The sequence below is a fragment of the Lissotriton vulgaris genome, chromosome 7 (assembly GCF_964263255.1).
Source record: "Lissotriton vulgaris chromosome 7, aLisVul1.2, whole genome shotgun sequence".
NCBI lineage: Eukaryota > Metazoa > Chordata > Amphibia > Caudata > Salamandridae > Lissotriton > Lissotriton vulgaris.
The window spans coordinates 1,016,260,234-1,016,284,254 of NC_141695.1; the positions used below are offsets into that span (position 1 = coordinate 1,016,260,234).

Genomic DNA, 24,021 nt, shown 5'->3' on the forward strand with positions numbered 1-24,021 from the left:
CCCTAGTCAGTAAGGAGGCTCTGTGTTCTTTGGCATTAAAACTTATAAATGGCTTTGACAATAGTAGCTTCAATGTAACCATGCATTAATGGGTATTACCAGTCAAAGGCATTAAGTCCCTCTTACAGTGAGCATCATGTAGCCACATTATTAAGAAATGTGAATGCCCGAACTACTGTTAAGCACCAATTAATATTATGAGTCCTCACAGTAATAAGTGTCACTTGTTTCATCCATAAAAGACTATCAATGTGACCAGGCTTCAACGATCATCAATATTATCTTGCGGCAACAAAAGAAAAGTGGCTTTTATTGGCCCCAAGCACTTAGGGCCCTAATGGCCTGAATTGGCCTAGCATTAAAGAGCCAAATGGCCTCATTTCTAATAATGTGAAGTAATTCTTCTAAAAAGAACTTGCATTCTGGGGTTTGCTTCCCAAGAAACCATTGAACATTTATCAAAGTTCTGTTAAAGATAAACATTTATTTAATCATTTCTGCTGTCAATTTATTTCTGTGTTCTTGAAAATGTAGAGTGATTGAAAACAAAAATGAAACACTGTTCAAACTACCGAAGTATGGCACAAAAAGTAAAGCCGGGTTCGTGGAACGGCTCTGGAGACGAGTCGGCACCGGGTAGGAGATACTGGAGAGTGTCCAGCTCCTTACGGACCTGGTGACGAGAGGGTCCCGAGCAAGACATCCCGGTGGGTGCCCAGCCCTCTTATGTCCTGTCTCCAATGTCCTGTCTCCAACCCTTGGTCCCCCGTTGAGGTCGCGCAGCAACGTGTCTGCCTCGACGAGTGCTGCCCGTATATCCAGACCCAGATGGGATCCTTGTCCCCCTGATTGTACCTAATTGTACCTCTTGGGTCGCCCCTCGGACAAGGCAGGCAAAATCTTGTCCCCCTCACCCACCGAAGTGGAGAGTGCCAGTCTCCACCCCTTAGTCGGATTGAGACACACCTGAGGTGATCACGAAGGCGGAGGTTCTTCAGGGTGGCGCTCTCATCCGCCGCAGGATACACACTCCCAAAGACTGCAACAGAAGACCGTGAATAGAATGAATTGGTCTGCCTATACCGTACTTAATTAGTTGGGGCTAGATGGCCCCATTCAAAAAACAACCGAGACACGAAGAGACCGATTGCTCTCTCCTTCCGCCTGGCGAAATAGCCACCTTTGTGAGATCCCCCTCTTAATATCAACCATTTCTGTTTGAAGGGAAACTGACCCCAGTGCCTTGGAAGTCCAGACCTCCATTTTGTGTTGTTAATCCCCACTCTCAGCTCTCTCCAGAGATGGCGCCCCCCTCCATATTAAAAAAGGAAATCAAAATGGGACTCGCACCCAAAGGCTGAAAAAGCGGCGGCTATCTTTGAATGTTATCAACTTCCATCAGTGCCTATCCATCAGAAGAGATTTAATGTAAAAAATGAAGAAAAAGAGAGGAAGATACTAGCGAACAGGTGAAGGAAGATATATTTAAGGCAGGAATGAAGTAGAAAGGGAGGCTTGTAGAAGTAAGAAAAAATGGATCCAAACCTAGAACCCTCGGGTCTACATGCCTTCCCCATTAAATACCCACCCAATCTATCTAAAAATGCAGCTAAAAAGTTCAAACACCGGCTAATCAAAACTCACCCAGAAACACTTGTTTCAGATCCTTATTCCTGTACCAACAAAGGCATACTAACTAATGACCTCATCTTCCACACCAAAAACTTGCACAATGGAGGAATATCCTCTACACCATGCTTCGAGTCTCTGACTGCATGAAAACCCCAAATGCCCTCAAATTGTCGGTATCCCCTCGGACTGCTGCAGAGTGTACGTTACCATATCCCTGTACAACAATGGTAATATCCTTATACACGCCTCAAATGACAATATTGCTTTTATATACAAGATCTTCCTGATCCTCAAGAAAGCATTGAACAAGGAGACCCCACTTCCCCTACCCACTTCCTCACTTCCCCACCTAAATCCCACCGATCACCATGATGGTACTCACACCCCACCACAAAAGTCTGTGACTACATCAACTGTAATCAAATCACGCCATATCCCCAGCGACTGCTATCCTTCCGACACCCTGGACCCAACCACTCCAGTGCTCTCTGGACCAGCATTGTAAGGATTCAGTTAGCTACATGCCAACCATGTGCATACACCCCCCCCCCCCCCCCACAAAATCCCTGACGACCAATGGAGAATCCCCCAACTCTGAATCCCCTCCTGCTAATCCACTTGTTTTCCCTACAGTTGAACCTGCCTGCAAGGTCCCCCATGACTTGTCAAAAGCTCTGTTCTATGATTGGTTGCTCTCCCCCTCGGAACTTATACACACCACCCTGATCAACCACTTTTCGACCATATCTCATTTGCATACTATAGGCCCTCCCACCCTCTCACCCATCCAGGCCATCATCCATACAGATGCAGACCCTCCACCAATTTGCCCTGATCCACAAATTCCACTGGAATATATTAACACCATCCCCACTCAACCAGATCTAACATGCGGCCTTCTCCATACGAGAACACACACCTCCACACATAACTAGGTGTCCTAACTCTGACTGTATTGATGAGATATCCATCGGCCTATTCCACCTCTGGGATAAAAAACAGAATTTATCAACCATCACCAAAGAGCTCCTAAACTTGCACAGAGCCATTAGTGCCACTGTGAACCGAACTAGTTCCCAAACGAGCAGATACATCACCCAAAACCCACACACCAAGTCTGCTGTACCAAATACTATTCCCTCCCCTAACGACCCATCTCGTCCCAAGAGACTAATTACTGAGCTATTTGACACTGACATACGCGACCTCCTCCTATCTTATGCCAGCCCTATAGACAATAGCAAGCCTCTACAGGGTCATATAGAAGCTATTCAAGCTAACCCTTACAGAGAACCCTCCCACAACCACAGATCTCTAAATAGCAAAAACCTAAAAAATATCAACATAGTGCAGACAGCCCTCACCCACTCTACTACCAAACTGAAGTGCATAATCCTCAATTGCAGATCAGCTAGCAAACATGCGTCCGACATCTACGATCTCCTCCTCTCAAATGAGCCTGACATTGTTATCTTTACAGAAACATGGCTAAATAGCTCCTCTTCTCTTATCCTTGACCTACTTGTCCTACCTAGTCATTACATAATCCGTCTAAACAGAAACTTGAAACCTCGCGGTGGATTAGCCTGCATTTACTAAAACGTAATCTGTTAACCAAACAGATACTGTCTTCTTACCTACCTGTGAATATTTTTGCATCAACATCACAAACAACAACTGCCTCATTAGCAAGCTTCACATAATATACCCCCCCCCCCCGGTGATAATCTGCTGTTCACTGAACAGATAATCAAAGTCATCACATCTAACAACAACCCACAACTGTCTCAGATTTTCCCAGGGGACTTCAATCTCCACTGGAACGGGAGCGCTAGAGGGCGCACACGCGGAATGGCTGCCTAACTTAGCAGCTCCTGCACCTTGGTCACCTATCCTACAGTTATCCTCTGCCACAGGTTACTAAAATTGCCGCTTCGCCTGTCATCCGATGCGGTGAATCGTCCCCTACACTCGACCGAAAATCTGGCCTGCTGACGACGTTGGAGCCGGAGTTATTGCCGCTCGGAGTTTGACCGGTGGTGACCCTGGAGGTCGCGAGCTTAGAGAGCCGGCTGCGAGAGGCCACGCAAGGTCGGGGCTTGTCATGAGGTGGTAGGCCCCAGCCCGCGCCTGTACACTCGGCATCAGTGCGGCGCCTGCCCGTGCTCCTCGAACCAAAGTGTGCTGAGAGCTTACTCATCGGCCTCCTGCCCCCTGCTGCGAGTGAAGGTCGGGAGTTTTGATTTTTAATTGTGCCCGCACTTAGAGACTTCACCCCTGTCTGTGCCGGGGATCTGCGTGACTGAGGAGAGATGGCGGGTTGCTGACGACGGCGGGAGGCCACTTCCACAGCGCTGCACAACCTGAGTGAAGCTTTACCCCAGAGTTGGTCACCGTCGTCACAGCCGTCTGCTGGTGAACAACGTCCAAGGGGGGTCGGGGGCCCCCACGCCCACACTGTGCTGCTGGGACGGGCCTCGAGTCTGCCTGCTTACCGCCCTGCCTCCTGATCTCTGCTGCGGTCCCTGAGCTCTGACGATTGCACCGCATCTCGGCACCTACGACCGGGGCATATCGCGTCTGAACCTGGCTCCAGTAGGATCCATATTACTGCCGGCCTATCTTCCCGCCGTGATCCTGACGGTCAACCTTTCACCTCTGTGAGTAAAACCGACTTTGGAGTTACCTGAACAGAGAATCCTCACGGCGTGGCAGCACTGCCCATACTTGCCATCGCCTATATACCACGGATGCCGCGTTGGTGCTGACGGAGGCTTCTGATCTGTGCCCCCTGGCTCCTCCTCACAACGGAACCCTCGTGCTTCACAGCCCTCGTTGACCAACGCTGGGCACCCCAGTGGAAGGCTTCCTGAGGCGAGGTACTCCTGCTTTTAATATCGCAATAATCCCTGACCAGACCCGGAGGGGGCTGAACCGGAGGGGCGCTGGTGGGTGAAAACACCGAGCTCGGAGGCCAGGATGGTGCGCCCCGAAAACCGCCAATCAAAAATCAGCTTCGATGGCGCTAAAAAGACAACGAAAATGGTCCCTGCTGACCCTGGCTCAAGCGCTGCTGCCACGCCCACTGTTTTCTCTCCTGCTAAGGAGCTTGATCTGCACCACCTGTTCCAGGAAATACGGCAGGGCTTCGCCACTGTAGTGGAAAAAGTGGACGGCATGACCGCCAGACTCGACGCCCTGGTTCATAAGGTGGACCGTCAGGAGGAAAGGATCACGGCCACGGAACAGCGGATATCTGACACAGATGACGTCACTTCCAATCACACTACGCAATTGGCCCGAATGGACAATCTGCTCAGGGTCATAGCGGCAAAGAACGAGGATTTGGAGGCCCGCAGTCGACGCAACAACATCCGCGTCACGGGCGTTCCGGAGTCCACAAACACAGGCAAAATGGAACTTCACGTTGAGAAGCTCCTCAAGGGGTCTATAGGTGAGGACGCTTTTTCACCACAATTTATCATCGAGCGGGCGCATCGATCGCTGGCACCAGTCCCCAAGCCTGGCCTGCCGCCTAGACCAATTATTGCTAAACTGCTGAATTACCGCAACCGGGATGCTGCGCTGAAGGCTGCTCGGACCCAACGGACCCTTCAATACGATGGCATTACTTTCTCCATCTATCCAGATTTCACCCCAATGGTTCAGGAGGAAAGGCGCAAATTCATCCCTGTGAAAAAGAAACTACGCGAAGCTCAACTGGACTATGCTCTACTCTACCCTGCAAAGCTGCGGATTACACATCAGGGGAAGCAACGGTTTTTCACGAACCCCCAAAAAGCGGAAGACTACTTAAAAACACTCCGCATGGCTAGAGGAGGCGACCAAAATGCCGAATCGGACCAGGGGGATGAAGATCCATCTGCAGCAGGGAATGAACACTGACTATGTTTACCTAACTGGGCTGGATATCTTGTCGCTCAGCATTGTTGTTTTCTCTCATTGTCCTGCGAGCTCCGATGATGCTGCCCTTACACTGCGGAACTGCATTGACTCATCACTCCTGTGGTAATGTATCCCAAGGTCCACTTTCCCAGCCCTGGCCTCCATCGAGGGCGGTACAGTGTCGGAGGCCATGGGCGGGCAAAGTGACTGTGCGCCCTTGATGTTGTTACCCTGTCGGGTGTGCCCCATGTTAGCTGTTAACTTGTTGGAATCAGGGAGTGGGGGTTGGGAGGGGGGGGAATGGAGGGTGGGAATTGATGGCTACAGGCATGATTGGGATGCTGTAGTGGGAGGGGGGTTCCTTTCTGGGGGGGTAGGGCTTACATGTCAAATGATACTTCGGGCCACATCATGCTGTGTCGTGTTTACTATTTTGTGCGAATTGATCGTCGCTAACTTCCTGCGCGCAGAGGGAGATGTACCACTGCTCCTTTGTCAACGGCGGTCTTAGGATCTGATATACAATTGCACTGCATGTCATGGAATGTACGAGGGCTTAACAATGCTAAGAAATGTCGTGATGTGATAGCATATCTCAACAGACAGGATGTTCATGTTGCCATGCTACCGGAAACTCACTTATCGCCACAAGTGCGTGCCACCTTTGCAAGTAAATGGGCTGGAACCCGCATATTCTCATCCTATTCCACATATGCAAGGGGAGTTACCATCCTCCTTAGGCGTACTGTACCGTTTCAGAAATGTGGGGAACTAACAGACGGGGAGGGCCGTTACGCCCTACTATGGGGGCGAATGGGTCGCGACACTATCACCTTTATAAACTGCTATGCTCCTAACACAGACACGCCTACCTTCTTCACCACACTCTGGGGCAAGATTATGGACGTAGACTCCCGCCATATAATTTGGGGAGGAGATTTCAATTTGGCGTTGGCACCCACTCTAGACAGGGCGGACGGGGCGAGTCATTACAAACCCAGGGCGAGGGAGGCCCTGGAGGGTATCGTTACTGAGGGAGCACTAGTGGACATATGGCGATATTTACACCCGGCCGGAAGGGAGGGCACTCACTTCACACCACAGGCGGGCACGTGGGCGCGACTAGACTATTTCTTTGTTACCACAGGAATCATACCGGAGGTACTGAGAGTCTTACACTTGCCGAGAACATATTCTGACCACAGCCCTGTCCTGATGCATACACGCATACCCGGGTGGGATAGCCCTAGGGCCCACTGGAGGTTGCAACCAGCGGCACTCTTAGATAACCTATTCCGGACTGAGCTGGGTGAGGAAATAGCTGACTTCTTTCCTAGGAATAAGGGGTCCGTTGACTCAGTGGAACACATTTGGGAAGCCTTCAAAGTCACCATCAGAGGATATTGTATATCTAAAAGTTTTGGCGTCCTGCGGGACATACAAGCCACTATACGCAGGCTACATACGGAGCAGAGGGCACTGGAGCTTCGAATGGTAGAGGAGGATGACCCTACTATACACGCAGAGTTCCGGGACACACTGTCCAAATACGAGGAGGAGGCTTACAGGGAGGCAAAATTCAAGGGTAAACACTGGCAAACTAGAAGATATTGCGAGGGGGACAGGCCGGGAAAAGCTCTTGCGATGTTAACGCGGGCTTCACGCGACCAAACTACCATCCTGGAGCTCACTGACGACCATGGACACAAGATCAGGGACTCGGATACACTGCTCGCCGCCTTTACCTCACACTACCACACTCTCTACACCACCCACGCTGCTGCTGATATATCTTATGCAGACTTTCTGGGAGATGTGGCGCTCTGCTGGCTTCGTGATGGAGACAGGGCCTTTCTGGCGGCTCCATTCGAACTCGACGAAATTCGCGAAGCCATCATGTCGTTTAAGAATGGCAAAGCGCCTGGGTTGGATGGCATTCCAGCCGAGTTCTATAAAACTTACATAGACATCATGGCCCCGGTCCTCCGGGAGGTCTATGAGGAGTCGCTTGGGGATGGCGTTCTACCTAGCTCCATGCGAGAGGTAGTTATTACCTCACTCCTTAAACCCGGTAAGGATCCCGACTCGTGTAGCTCCTACCGCCCACTATCCCTTTTGAATTGTGACGTGAAGATATTAGCGAAAGTCCTGGCCACTAGGCTCTCCCTACTCATGACCAGGATTGTATTGCCTGATCAATCTGGATTCATCTCTGGGCGTTCCACCTCTCATAACCTGCGTACCCTGTTCTCGCTCCTCCGTACGGTTCATCGAGACCTACCAGTGGCTGCCGTTTTTTTGGATGCCACCAAGGCATTCGACTCGGTCGAATGGCCCTACCTGTTTTCAGTCCTGACGAGCATGGGATTTCCCAGACTCTTTGTCTCCTGGATACAGCTCCTCTATACACAGCCGACGGCGAGGGTCCTCATCAATGGACGCCTATCTCATTCTGGGTGCCCTCTGTCCCCCCTACTGTTCGCGATCGCGGTCGAGCCACTGGCCTGTCGGCTTCGCCAGCTGCATCGTGAGGGGGCTGTCCAGTGCCTCCAACGCCAAATAGATGTGTTGTTGTACGCTGACATCACGCTTTATGTCAAGTACCCTGATCTTCACCTCAATCCTCTATTAAGAGAGTTTGTGGTATTCGGCAGGATGTCGGGGATACACATCAACTGGTCCAAATCGCAGTTCTTCCCCCTAAATGACGCGGTCGCTGACTTTCCCCTAGACTACCCATTAGAGTGGTGCCGGACTGACCTCCGGTACCTTGGCATACAGATCTCACGAGATAGAGAAGAGACGATCCGCTCCAATTATGGGGTGGCAATCACAGCACTTACGACAGCGATTGATCGCTGGATTGCCTTGCCGCTATCCATGGCTGGCAGAGCTTCCCTCATTAAAATGGTAGTGCTGCCTCGCTTCCTCTATCTCTTCCTCAATATCCCATATTATCCAGGTGCTTTTTTCTTCAAAACCCTTCGGTCAGAGCTCTGCCGATTGTTCTGGGGAGGTAAGGCCTCACGGCTGAAATGATCTACGCTCATACTGCCCTACGAATCCGGAGGCTTCGACGTACCTGATTTTGAGGCTTATTACTTGTGTGCACAGGCGCACTCCGCATATCATTGGTTGGTCCCCACGCCCTTCATGCCACAACTGGCGGTGGAGGACTGGATCGTACACCCCTTGCCGCTGTCTGGCCTACTCCATTGTCCAGAGTCGGAGATCCAAACTCCGAATACATCTGTCTCCTGCACTCTAAACGCATGGCGCCGCATAGCTAAGAGACTTTCCTGCAACTTTCCATATTCTCCTACATTGCCCCTGACGTATCACCCTGTGCTCGCTTTATTGCAGGAAAAAGGCCTTCGGTTGCTCTGCGAACGCTTACATATCGCCAACTGGGGTGATCTGTTCGTAAATAAGACATTCAAATCCATGGAAGGATTCTTCGCCACCCAAGACCGCACCCCGCTTGACGTGTTTTATTATCTACGCCTCCGTCAGGGGATGAGGGATATCCTACCTGACTACCCAAATGAGCCTGAGCTCCTTCACCCGTTACATTTTTTGCTCTGCTCGCAGGACGGGACTCACTTGGTCTCTGGCATGTACCGCCAACTCAGATCGGCTACCGAGCCGCCCGAGGAGGGAGCAAGGGCGCACTGACCTGTCCACTACGCTCACTGATGAGCAGTGGCGCTACTGTTGTTCCCTTACGGCTCGAATATCGGCTAGCAGCAGACTTAAGATGATACACTATAAATTCCTGCATCGGCTGTATTATACACCAGTGAAAAAACTCAGGTTTCGCCTGGCTGCTGACGACATTTGTGAGCGCTGCCGTGCTGAACATGCGGGCTTTTTGCACTTGGCCTGGGAGTGTCCATCTGTTCACGCGTACTGGCAGCAGGTGACTGATGCTCTCACAGTAATGACCAAGGTTACGATTGCGGAAGACCCACTCTTTACATTGTTGGGGCACACACCACACATACCGAAATCTTCCAGGAAATTTGTTGACACCGCGCTACTCTTGGCAAAGCGGCGTGTGGCATGCCGCTGGGGCCGAGGCAGGGCACCGAAGTTTAAGGACTGGTTATCAGATATGACTTACTGCCAGGAACAACATATTACATTTGCTGAATTGTTACCGGTCCTTAACAGATCAAAAGACATATGGAGTCCGCTAGTCGCCTACTTGCTGGCTCAGGTTGATGACAGTGACGCCTCGGAGCACGGGCAAGCCTGTGCATAGCTACAGGGCCAACACTGGGGGCTAGAGAGCCTGGATTACTGACACATACATGGGTCATTTCTCCTGTCCTGGTGCACTGCCCCCGCAAGTTAATCTACAGGGGATAACCTCATACTGGGCACTACCGCGAGTGGGCCACATTCTGTGCCGGGTCCGCCGCTAAGCCACCTATCCACAGTGCGGGTTTCTTTTCTTTTCATCACCCAGCCCATACCGCAAGCCCTCGTCACTACATGTTATTGACTCCTTAGGATATTGATCATGACCCTCACCCTTTCAATGACCATTTGGCACCATGACAAATGTTGCAGCACCATATAGCAATGAACGGCCAATAGCTCATATACACACCTGTCGACCTGGAATTTTTCATAATTACATGTTTACAAAGCCTTACCATGTTGATTACTGTTGGGGACTGATAAAAATGAAAAAAACCTGTTCTACTGCAGTAAATCCTATTTATATGTTCTTCTCTTTCCTGATACAATTCTCTGTTTCCCTTTCTTTTCTCTTCACCTCCTTTCTTCTTGGAGTACTTGCCAACAGGTATTCCTCAACTAACAGGAATTAACGCCACCGGGCCTCCGGGATGCCGGTTCCATGGCTGTGTATTACTGATTGTTACTTCCTTATTGATTTGCATGTGACGCTGCCGGCCTCCGGGTTGTAGGTGCCTGTGGCATTGTACTTTATATATTATGCAATAAAGCAGTTTGAACACCAAAAAAAAAAATATATATATATAATCTCCACTGGAACAATACGAATGATCATGCTGTGAGCTGTCTTAAATCCTTCCTGTCAGATCACAATCTGACCCAATTCTGCGACAGCCCAACCTACAACAAGGGAGAGACACTGGACCTCATCATAGCTAAAATTAATAACGTCCCATTAGACTTCATTATCCCCTGTGTTTGGACTGACCATTACAGCATCTTCTTCTCTATCAATATTGAGGTGACTCCGAAGAGATGCCAACCTAAGAAAACAAAACAATGGAAAAGGTATCTCCAAAATATTAATCTTTTCATCCTAGCAAACCGATGCAACACTGCCCTGATCCCCCAGGCAGTCATTGTCGACATTCATGACCTCACAGACTTCTAAAAACTCCACTATTCTTCAAATATTTGGCTCAACTGATCCCCCTTCAACCAAAAAATGTTTCCACTAACATCTCCAATCCATGGTTCAACGAGAACCGGAACTCTGACAGAAGCAAGCTAAGATCAGCAGAAAGAATATGGAGATTGGTACCCTCTATTGAACAACTAAATCACCTTAGACCAGTGAGGAATATATACAACAGGAAAATCTTAAAGGCTAAGGCTGACTTCTTTAGAACCTGGCTGAACCAAGCCATTAATCGTCCAAAAAGATTATTTGAAATAGTCAAACAACAATCGATCAACTCAGCAAACTCTATGGAACAAAGAGAGACTGCTATCCCTAGCTGCCCGGAACTGGACAAATTCTTCTTAGAGAAAACAAAAACCATTGAATACGACCTACAATCCAAGAGTGCTCTACCACCGGCTACTAATTCTGAGTCTACATTTTAATCCCAGGTCAATTTAGTACATTGGGGGGAGCTCCAAAAAACAAAGCCTCTATGCACACCTTCATGCCCTGCACTGAAAATGACATCTATATCACTCTTCTAGTGATGAATGCCTCCAAACATTTCAATGATCCACCACCACCTTCTATTTACAAAATTATAAAAACTTCTATTCTCCCCTTATGGTCAAAGATTGTAAACGCCTCTATTAGGCAAGGCACTATACCTGACTGCCTAAAAGCAGATAACACCCATACTAAAGAAATCCAACTCCCTCTGCTCAGATCTCAACAACTACCGCCCTATATCCAACATCCCCACTTTTACGAAACTAAAAGAAAAATGCGTGAAAATTCAACTATGCAACCACATTGAGAACTTCAACCTCCTAGATCAACACCAATCAGGCTTCCGTCAAGGACACAGCACTGAAGCAGGACTCACCCATATCATGGATGACATATTAAAAATGCTAGACGATAATGAATCATGTCTTTTGCTACTTCTGGACTTATCCTCCGCTTTCAACACAATTAAACATGACAACCTACACTACCTACTGGAACGAAGGATGAGTCTATCTGGTCCCGTGCTACAATGGTTTACATCATTCCAAGCAACAGAACCCTAAGAATCAAGATGAAGCAATCCCTCTCTCAACCCTCCATGGTCACCCTAGGGGTTCCACAGGGTTCTGCACTATCACCCATTCTTTTCAATCTACTCTTGGAACCCCTGGCAAACGCTTTGAACTCTGAGAGCATTCTATATCACATGTATGCAGATGATGCACAATTGTATATGAAATTCTCCTCCCAGAAGACTTCATCTCCCTCAAAGCTGGCTCACTGGCAACTACCTCATGCTCAACACCACCAAAACATAATTCCTCCTCATATCCCCCCCAACCACACACACAAGATAGACCTCTGGCTGAAACATCTAACAACCTTTAACTGCTCTCCCCACATCATTGACTCCGCTAAATCCTTTTGAATTACCTTTGACAAACACTTGAATATGCAGGCGCATATCAGTAATGCCAGTAAAGGAGCTAATCACCAGATAAGTATCCTAAGGAAACTTATACCCTTCCTCCCACAGGTTGACTTAAAAAATGGCGGTACAAGCCATAGTATTGCCAAGATTGGATTATGGAAACATCTCTCTATGCCGACTTCCCAAATACAAGCTGAGGGCATCTCTTAACGCTGCGGCCAGGTTGGTCCCCAGAACAGGAAGAAATAACCACATTTCTCCGATCATAAAAGCATTGAACTGGCTACCATGTGAGGCAAGAATACAACTAAAGATCACCTGCATGACTCATAAAGACCATTCATATCAAAACCCCCAGTTACTTAGCACAAAAGCTGGAGCTTTCATGAGGTTGCCGACATTCACGAAGCGCAAGCACTCTACTACTGAAACCACAGACCTTCCACAAGAAGAGAACGTGCTGCAGAGCCTTCTCAGGTATCGCACTGAAGATATGGAACTCCTTACCACCAGATGTATGCAGAATCTCTTCCTCCTCCTCCTCCTCCTTCAAAGGAAGAAGTGAAAATGCTTCTAATGAACAAATCCGTATCCTAAGACTTTAAATCATACTTTACTCTTATAAATATGTGATCTTATCTACCACTGTCTACCTCTTAAACCAAATGTATGTATATTACCTCCTCAACCTTCTAATGTATCCAATTGGTGTAATGTAAAGCGCTCATGTTCGCCAATACAAAACTTTATTGATAAATAAATGAAAACACATCAGAGACTCCTCTTAACTTCTAGAATTTTGCAAGAAGCTAAATACCTGGCTCTTCAAATAGCTCCTCGAGCCTACACACCAGCTCAAATACCCTCATGGTCGATTAGTTTGCCATACCATAACAAAGCTAGACCTATTGTTTTAGCAAGTGCTTCTTCTTTTTAGTTTTGATCTTAAGTTCAAGTTTGAATATTTTTCCTTTCCTCATCATCCACTGTTGAATTTTGCAACTTAAAATAGAGCAATAGTTTTAGTACACTGTTTTTTTCTCATTTTTACTTTAAAAAGGCTTTTGTTCATTTTTTTATTGTGTAACCCTTGCATTTGAATACATCTGTTTGTGGAAAGTATGTTCATTTGTACGTATTTGCATTTTCATCATATCCCTTTCTAAGGTAAATAGTGTACCTTCATGATAGCTACATGCCACAGTGAGTGAGTGAGTGAGAGAGAGAGAGAGAGCGAGAGCGAGCGAGAGAAAGAGAGAGAGTGTGTGTGTGTGTGTGTAGGTGTTGGTGTGTACGTGTGGGTGTAGGTGTATGTGTGTGAGCTCACTCGCAACTTTTTTACGTTTGTGATGGGAGAAAGTATTATTTCCTCGTTTAGTTTTTTCTAGTGCTGGCCAGGTGTGAGTGAAGGTCATTTCTTCTTGCTGCCTTTTTAGGCCACTTTCAAGCAAATGAATCTGCACGTTTACCTTGGCTAATGAGCCACTTTTTTGAGTTTCTAAACACTGACGTTGTTTCAGCAGCCTTGTTTGAACATGCTGTGAAGAAACAGAATGTATATAGTAGTAATTTTGTGCTTATGTTGTTTTTCAGGCTCTTTCTTGTTTAGTCCAGTTTGCTTCTGTAAGGCGATCTTTATTTAGCAATCCAGAACGGGCTAAATATCTTGGCAGTTTAATTAAAGGAGTGAAACGTGTTCTCGAAAACCCTCAGGTATTCTACCAATTTCATGATTTTCGAATTACAAAGTTGTTGAATTTTTCTTGAGTTAAATACATGACTGGTAATCTTGCTACGATCAGGGTGTGTTACTCTTCAAATGTGGGATTGCTTTGAGACCTGCAGTTCGTAGATTCAAAGGCTGCTAAGTGTTTTTTCCTGCAGTATTGGATTTGTATTGCCCGGTCCACAGTGATGGGCCTGAACTGAAGTTTACTGCCCCTATGGAGTGAGCAATGTATTGCCTTGTAGCCCACAGCTAAGAGCACCCTAAAGCTAAAACACCAAGGCAGTTCAGCTCCATGGAGGTGCAACCAACACAAGCCCTGATCCAACACCATGCCCAGACAAGCACGGAAACGCCTATCCGACTAAGTTTAGGGTCATACTTTTTCGTGTCTCCTCCTTTCACTCTGTCCCTGGGCCGCCCACATCAGTGCTCTCGCGCCCTTGCCAGCACAGCAAAGAGTTAAAGATGAATCACCACATTCAGCATCGGATGCAAAACTACCTGATAGCAGCACTGCAGCCAGCACCTGGCCTGGGCTCCCATACAGCCAGCTGTGGCGTCTCTGCCCATCATACAGGTTCATCTGCACGGATAACTCTTATGCTCCCTTCATGCATGAACACATTGCAGAAGTGGGTCCCGTGCTCACTGTGCCCTTGGAACCAAGTTGCACCCAAGTGCCAAGCCCCAGTCGGGGCTAAACTGGTCTTGGGCAGCTTGTGTTCCAGTTGGGAGAGAACCTGGCTTGGCAATTCAGACTGAAGTGTACCTGTTGGAGCAGGACCATGGCTGATTTGCATACAGCTGGGTCTAATCTGTAGTGGCATAGTGAGCAAAATAATGGTGGACTGGAATGCGGCCCAGAGTAATTGCCAATGGCTGAGATTAGATCATCCATCGCTGTTTTGTTTACTTCAGTTCAATGTCCCAAGTGTGACGGGTTTGCTCAGATTTGGGCCCCGTGCTCACTGTGCCCTAGGAACCAAGTTGCACTAGACTAACAAGCCTCAATCAGGGCAAAACCAGTCATGGGTTGCTTGTGTTTCGGTTCAGAGAGAATCTGGCTTGGCATTAGAGTGCATATATCTGGGTCTAATATGAGGTGACAAAATAGTGATTGACTGGAATGTAGCCCAGAATAATTATTAGTGGATGAAATTAATTCAAGCATTCCACCCATCGCGGTTTTTTGCACTTCAGTTATATTATTGCAAAGTCTTTATAAAATATTTTTTTGCCCTTTAATAATGCTTGTATTTTGAACAGTCTTTTGATTTATATAAGTAACAAGTAGTTCTCCATATTTCTGTAAAAATAATTTGGGTACATTGTGGCTACGTCGTTATCCTAATGTGTCATTATAAGTCCTTTTCGTTCTGTTTTCATTATAACATGTTTTCAGGTATCTGTACTCATCGTGTTTCCTCTACTTTAGTCATCTTCCATTGCCTTCCTTCCCCCTGTTTTTTAACCCCTCACTCTCATCCAGGCACCCACATCCAATATTCAGACAACTCCTACCTGGCAAATCATATCTGAAACATGTGTTTTGTAAAACCTGATGTTTGCAGAGTATAATTATTCCAGACGTTTGTAGCTCGCAACGCTATTTAGCAGTTGTGAATACAACCCTGAATGTGTATACATTCTGTCCTTCTGAAAGGGCGCACATTCCTTGTGTCAGAAGACAACTACACAATCCCCGTGATGGCTGATGGAGTTTGTGAGCAGTGCCAGAGATGATCTCACGGTGCAGGTGTCCTTTGAACGCTTCAGGAAGAGGGCCACCTGCCGCTGGGCTGAAGGGAGGTGCGGATTGAGTGAATGTGTGTGTGACTCTCCTTGCTCCATGAATGGGACTAGTGAAATGTGTTGTCTCAGAGAAAAAGACAAGTGAATAGATTGATGTGAGCAAGGGGTATGAAAGAGATCAGCTCTTAGAAGGAAGTATGAGGCGACAATTGTAAAGGGGTTATTTGGTTCAGTCTTTGTGGAGATTTGCATAGTCAGTTTGAGAAGGGGAGGTATTTATAGTTTTGAGAGTTCACATTGCTTGCACTTTATTTATATTTTCTTCCTTAATGATATAAAACTGTTCCAAGCTTTTATAGCCCTACGCCAAAATAAAGACAAATGGGAAAATGTGTGCACTACCCACTTGAACCTTTTTGTAATACCTCTCCACGGTGAAGTGTTTAATATAGAAATCTCTTGGCATCGCTTTCCTATCCTGAGCTGCGGATCTCCTGGGATTGCTTGCTTTTCTTTCCGTAGCCTACATTAGGGAATCTGGGTTTACAAACTCCTTGTGGCAGCAGAAGGGGTGCAGACATTACAGATACGAACGATTCTTGATGTGCTGCCCATGCTGTTGAAGACATGTGTTTATTTGAATGTAATTATTAGTGTGCAAGTATCAGCGTGTAGGTATCGGCGTAGAGCGGTTTATACGTAGCAGCCTAGTTCTCTTGTTTATTTGTTGTTTTTTTCAGGAGATTCTGTCAGGGGTATTGCTTCACTAGTATTTGTGCAGCGTGTGACAATATCATTGACTCTGATGGAAGGTCCTGCTCCTCGAGAAAATATTTATGCATATATAATTTCTATAGCATGAACCGAGCCGGACTGTAGTGGATGTACATGGTCATAAATTCAACGTTTAGGAGAAGAGGTATTTAGGTTGTGGATGGTGATTCTGCAGCAGAGATCAGGCCCGGGACCAGGGTTCAAGTCCCGACGCGGCAGGGTCTTGAGCTCTTTGTCCGCGGACTCGATAATTCTCGCCTCGGCGCCTACTCTAATCATGGGTCCCACGCTGCAACTCTGGGCAATAGCTTGCTTAATCTCCACAACGACCCCAACAACACTGGGATGCCTGGCTTCACCTTTGGGGTGCCCAGGAGGGGCATCTCACAGGGATAGCCAGGAAGGGTTCCACAGCGTTATACAGCGCCGGGACGCCCCGTTGGGGCAGCTGTGCGATTTACGAAATACACTACATACATACTACATACATGTAGTATTCTTTAAAGTGGTGAGTCATCAACTCTTAACTAAATTGGACCCATGTTGGAATGGTCCTAATGCGCATAGGGACATTGTTCCATATCTTTTTTGCATAAGTGGAAAAGGCGTGCTGTCATGTTTTTTCATTTGTAAACTTCTTACTCTGCAGACTAATGGTGTCCCGGCTGCAGGCACACCAAGATCCACCAGAGATGGTAAGCTTGCTGCAAGATAAACAAGAGTGCAGGTCTTGATAGCTTTGTAAATGATGCCATTGCTTTTGAAGATGATGTGGGCTGGTAGGTGGAGCCAATGAAGTCTCATCAGGATAGGGGTGATATGATCATATTTCGCAGGCTCTGGATGGGACATGTTACAGCATGTAGGACGCCCCAAAAGTGTGCCAGAATGGAGTTTGGGAGGCCAAGGAGTAGGACATTACCCCCATTCAGATGCAAGACTACATGGGCTTGAGCAGCAATTTTGAAGTCACTCTCTAGAAGAAACAGTTTGTGTCTCTTTGGAAGAGAGAGCTGGTATCAGGCTGTCTTTGTATTTTTAGCAATGTGTTACCTATGGGTGAGACTGGTGTCCAGGGGGAATCCAAGTGACTTGGTATTCAGTGAATGTTGGTGTCTAAGCAGGTAACGTCATGACATTGAGCCAGGTTTGGACTGTATCTTGTTTCTTTGTTCTTAGTAAATAATGAAAATTCTGTTGTGGTTGGGTCGATCTTCAGGCAGGCGCTGGAAATCCAGGTATTACAATTATTACAATTATTATGTTTCTTATATAGCGCCAGAATCGACCCCCGAAGGGGTATCTCCGCGCTTGCCTTGGGAACCCGTCCTGGCTTTTCCCTGTGAGATAGCCCCTACAGGGCATCCCCAAGGTGAAAGCCAGGCATCCCGCCGCGGGGGGGGCGTTGTGGAGATTAAGCAAGCTTAATGCCCAGAGTTGCAGAGTGTGAACCCATGATTAGGTCAGGCACCGAAGCAAGAATTATCGAGTCGATGGACATTTGAGCTCAAGACCCTGCCGCGTCGGGAATTGAACCCTGGTCCCGGGTCTGACCTCTGCTTCAGGGTCTGCCTTCTCTAACCTTGAGGCGTTGGATGTCTGAAAAAGAGGAGACCACCAAGCAGTAGTATATCATTGGCATATTAAGTGAATCTTGATGCTGTTATCTGCACCAAGTAGCTCCATGTATAGATTGACCATGACAGGAGACTGCATGGAGCCTTTGGGGAAGAATTCACAGGTGATAATAATATTATGTTTGGGGTAAAGAAGGAGCAAATTTGCACCGGGTTTTGTGCCTGTTATATTAGAGAAAGAAAACTGGCAAACTAATGACTAAAATCACACGTTAATTGTGTTGATCTGTTCTGATATTTTATTATTTTATAACAACTTTTTTTTGTAGAAGGTATTTTTTGTTAAATCTTATTATAATTTACTACATACAAAATTACAAAACATATAGCAGAAAGTGAAAAAACAGACAGTTGAATCAATTTTTATAAAATACAGAAGTGCATTCCCATTTCAGCTAGATAAGGATAGGTGGTCTCTTTTTTAAAAAAATGAATATCTTTTAGTAATTTTTCTGTTTTTCTTTTGATCAAGTAGTCTGAGTATGAGTTAACATCTTTTTCTATCTCTTCAAGTTTTTTCTTCACATCATCCACTATGCCTGAACTTTTGATCTTTTCCTCCAGGTCTGCTATTTCTTTAGCTAATTGCTGTAAAATGCCTTTAGATGTTTCAACAATTAACATCATGTAGTCTCTGGAACAGCGGTTGGATATCAATGCCCAGCGTTCCAAAAACTCTTTGATCTGTACGAATAGGCCCGGTATATTGCATACCCTGAGGCCCTGTGGGATCACCCCCGCTTTCAAGTACTGGAGCATAAAGTGTCCATGTTGTTCTATCCGTTTAAGTTTTTTTCTTAGTCCTAATAGGGTGTTTATGTCGTCATTTTTGTCTTGACCTAAAATGGTGGAATCACTGAAAGAAACAGTGCTACCTACCATATTTGCAAATTGTTCATCAGAAAAGCCAAACGAAGGCAGTTTGGCCATGATGTTTTTACTTCTAAAAGGAATTTTATTACAAAAGGTGAGAAGAAACAATAAATCTACAAAATTGATTAAAAAAGTAATTTGAGCCTAGTCTACTTGCCTCACCTGGGTGAGCACCGAGAGATCAACTCCTTTTAATTTTATGTTATTTTAATTGTCCATCGGATCAATTGATCGTAGAAAGTAAGTCCCCTCAAGGACAAGCCTTGAGTATATTATTTTTGGAAGAAAGGGGCCCCTGCCTAATAGGATGAACCCTGGCAAGGAAGCAACATTTGGGGTAAAGAGGGAGCAAATTTGCACCGGGTTTTGTGCCTGTTATATTAGAGAAAGAAAACTGGCAAACTAATGACTAAAATCACACGTTAATTGTGTTGATCTGTTCTGATATTTTATTGTTTTATAACATCTTTTTTTTGTCGAAGGTATTTTTTGTTAAATCTTATTATATTTACTACATACAAAATTACAAATCATATAGCAGAAAGTGAAAAAACAGACAGTTGAATCAATTTTATAAAATACAGAAGTGCATTCCCATTTCAGCTAGATAAGGATAGGTGGTCTCTTTTTAAAAAAAAATGAATATCTTGCTTCCTTGCCAGGGTTCATGGACAATTAAAATAACATAAAATTAAAACGAGTTGATCTCTCGGTGCTCACCCAGGTAGTAGACTAGGCTCAAATTACTTTTTTAATCAATTTTGTAGATTTATTGTTTCTTCTCACCTTTTGTAATAAAATTCCTTTTAGAAGTAAAAACATCATGGCCAAACTGCCTTCGTTTGGCTTTTCTGATGAACAATTTGCGAATAAGGTAGCACTGTTTCTTTCAGTGATTCCACCATTTTAGGTCAAGACAAAAATGACGACATAAACACCCTATTAGGACTAAGGAAAAAACTTAAACGGATAGAACAACATGGACACTTTATGCTCCAGTACTTGAAAGCGGGGGTGATCCCACAGGGCCTCAGGGTACGCAATATACCGGGCCTATTCGTACACATCAAAGAGTTTTTGGAACGCTGGGCATTGATATCCAACCGCTGTTCCAGAGACTACATGATGTTAATTGTTGAAACATCTAAAGGCATTTTACAGCAATTAGCTAAAGAAATAGCAGACCTGGAGGAAAAGATCAAAAGTTCAGGCATAGTGGATGATGTGAAGAAAAAACTTGAAGAGATAGAAAAAGATGTTAACTCATACTCAGACTACTTGATCAAAAGAAAAACAGAAAAATTACAAAAAGATGTTCATTTTTTTAAAAAAGAGACCACCTATCCTTATCTAGCTGAAATGGGAATGCACTTCTGTATTTTATAAAATTGATTCAACTGTCTGTTTTTTCACTTTCTGCTATATGTTTTGTAATTTTGTATGTAGTAAATTATAATAAGATTGAACAAAAAATACCTTCTACAAAAAAAAGATGTTATAAAATAATAAAATATCAGAACAGATCAACACAATTAACTTGTGATTTTAGTCATTAGTTTGCCAGTTTTCTTACTCTAATATAACAGGCACAAAACCCGGTGCAAATTTGCTCCCTCTTTACCCCAAATGTTGCTTCCTTGCCAGGGTTCATCCTATTAGGCAGGGGCCCCTTTCTTCCAAAGATAATAATAATATGTCCATTTATAAAGCGTCGTTACACTAATGCCAGTGTGTCCCCGCGCTGCAGTAAAATCAGCCAGTGACCTCGACCCAGACCAAACTAATACAACCTAAGGAAAGAGAAGTGTTTTCAGTTTTCCCTAAAGCACCTCTCTTGGCTCTCCATCCGGAGCTCCACCGGGAGGGCATTCCACTGTTTGGCTTCCAACAGTCTGAACGACCGGCCACCCATCCTGGCCCTTTTTATCGCTGGTACACATACCATACCGACCCCCCCAGATCTCAGCTGACGTGAAGGAATATATGGGGACACAAGATCTGCTAGGTACGCAGGGGCCCTACTCTGCAGGATACGGTGGCAGATGCAAAGCACTTTAAAGACAACTCTTTCTTTAACTGGGAGCCAGTGAAGCGTCGCCCGAGCTGCCCTGGCAGATGATCTTTTCGGGCGTCTCAAAATGAGACGGGCGTTAGCATTCTGCACTCCCTGTAGGTGCTGCACGCATCTCGCAGGTGCCCCTAGATACAAGATGTTGCCATAATCCAGGCGGGATGTAACAGGCGCGTGCACCAGAGTCTTTCTGGCTGCCACGGGCAAAAGATCCAGGGTTTTACGCAGGACCTTCAGAATTCCAAAGCAAAAACCACAGTTGTGGAGTGCAACAAAACGATGGATTTAGGCCCAGATCTCTGTACTGGGGTGAATGTATGACATTGTTCTGCATTCTGTCCATCAACTGTGGTTTTTGCATTTGTCACCCCGAGTGGGATGGGTATGCTCAGACGGGAGTCCCATGCACTCCACACCACTGGATTCAAGCAAGCCGGGCTGAAGACGGCTGGAATGCCAGAAACCGGTCCACAGAAGCTTGTTTCCGGTCCAGGGAAGGCATGGCTTGGCAGTTCGGGCTGGACTGTTCCCATGAGGCACAGGGTCAGACTGATTTGCATATGGCCATGTCTGAACTGGGCTGGTGTGAAGTGCAAAAAAAACGATGGATTTAGGCCTAGATCGCTGTGTCTGGGGTGAATGTATGACTTTGTTCTGCATTCTGTCCACCAACTGTGGTTTTTGCTTCAGAATTCCAAAGCACAATCCTGCCACCGGCCTGGTTTGATAGTCGAAAGACAGGTCGTGATCTAACCATACTCCTAGGTTTTTTGCCCGTGCACATGGTGTAGGTGTCTCCCCCAGCTCCTGAGGCCACCATGCCGATGGCCATACAGTCGGGGCCCGGCCCACCACCAGTACCTCCGTCTTATCGCCGTTCAGCCTCAGGCAGTTATCTGCCATTCAGGCAGCAAGTTCTTGCATACATGTTTTGAAGCTGAGGGCGGCCGACTCCGGCATCTGAGTTAGGGCGACCACCAGCTGCGTATCGTCCGCATAAGATACGACCCTGACCCCAAACCTCTCTGCAATCTCTGCCACAGGGGCAACATAGATATTAAACAGGGTAGGGCTCAGGGTCGATCCCTGCGGCACTTCTTGGCTCAGCTTGATGACCCGGGAGTAATGTTCACCATGTCTCACCTGGAAGCAACGCCCTGACAAAAAAGATTTTAACCAGCCCAAGGCCCTGCCCGACACCCCGCCCCTCCGCAAGCATTGCACCAAGGTGTGGTGGGCTACAGTGTCAAAGGCGGCACTCAAATCTAGCAAGATTAAGGCCGCCGTTTGACCTGCATCCACCAGTTGTCGGATGGACTCCAAGGCAAAGAGCAGAGCCGATTCAGTCGAGTATCTGGCACGAAAGCCAGACTGTGCCGCATGCAAAAGCTCTTGTTCCTCAATGTCGGTCGTTAGTTGGATATTGACCACTTTTTCCGCCACCTTTGCGAAGTAAGGTAAGAGCGAGATAGTGGTGATGTGGATCTTTTGTGACCTGAAAGTGCCCATGTGAATAAACTGGCATTGTTTGGAAAGGTAGGAGTAGAACTGGTGAAGGACATTGCTGGTGAATACTAATTAAGACTCCGTAGTGTGTATGAGGGTGGGTTGGGCATTATGGTCAGTGGCCTTTCCTTATGTTATACAGGGAGCTCCATGCTACACAAAAAAAAAATCTTGGGTACATCTGTTATATCCAGAGCCTTTGTAGAATCTACTTATTGTGGATACCTTTGAGAGATCATGATGAAGATTTATCAGCTAGGACCCTGAATTTAAACCCATTCTTTGGTAGTACGGGATCAAAAATATATTGCCGAGATTGCTCAAATTCAGAGATGTCCCTCATTTTTTTTTTTATATAGAACAGAGGATTTTGTTAAAATCAAAGCCGGTTTAGAGGAAATGGTATGGATGGGTCTGTAGCTGCACTCCAAGGTGCACACAGAAGCATGAAATAAGCGGCAGTCACCAATTGTGGCCTCCATTCGATGTGGTTAAAGAAACCCATAGAGGTGCCTTGAAGCCATAGCACTGAAGACCTGCTTCCCACATAGGTACTTTGAGGAGATGGCCCTTTGGTTGGTATGATGTTACCAACCAACTGACCATAAAAAGAGACGAGTGCTATATGAAAGATTTAGATGGGTCCACTACTGGCACTGAGAAGAAGATGGGGGAGATCCTGCTTTGCTGAGAGCGAGTTTGGGGGAAGTCCACGTGGCCTGGCTGAGGGTGAGACTGGAATAAACTGTACCGTCGGGAGGAGTGTCCCCCTCCAGAAGAAAACCCCGATACTGCCATGAATAATCCAAATACTGGATGACATGTTCAGCAGGCGCGGTGCGTCCATTGGGGCGTAGGGGCGTATCCCCACTAAGCCCCATGGACCCACCGCGTCGCCACTAAACCACATACAAATTAAAAAAAAAATCGCACTACCTGCCGGCCGGGAATCCGGGAGACACCCGACTTTCCCGGAGTGCGCAGGGGGGGTGGGCGCCTGATGGGCCTGCTAAAGCTGCGCATGTCGACTTTTGGGCACAAACATGCCCGCGCATGCGCAGATTGTTTCCCCTTGATTTTCCCTTTAGAGAGAGGACATGGGGGCGGGCGGCAGCCCCCGGGGTTGTACAGGGAAACAGAGCGAGCAGTTATGGTGCCCCCCCAGCCAATCCTGGCTGGGGGGGCACCATACAGCGCCAGGATTGGTTTGTCAATGATCAGAGTGCTATGAAGGAACATTGTTTACTAAACGGGTTCACTGTAGTAGTGTAGTGTACACGGAAAGTGAAATCCGACCTTGAGAAATATAGA

General features: G+C 46.5%; 1 protein-coding gene across 1 annotated transcript in view; it reads left to right on the forward strand.

The window, feature by feature from the left end:
- RANBP17 (RAN binding protein 17) overlaps positions 1-24,021 on the forward strand; it is a 1,388,837-nt gene that overhangs the window by 330,056 nt on the left and 1,034,760 nt on the right. Inside the window, exon 9 of the mRNA XM_086931437.1 lies at positions 13,962-14,081. Within this exon, the coding sequence (XP_086787563.1) occupies positions 13,962-14,081 (120 nt within the window). The remainder of the gene's footprint in view (positions 1-13,961; positions 14,082-24,021) is intronic.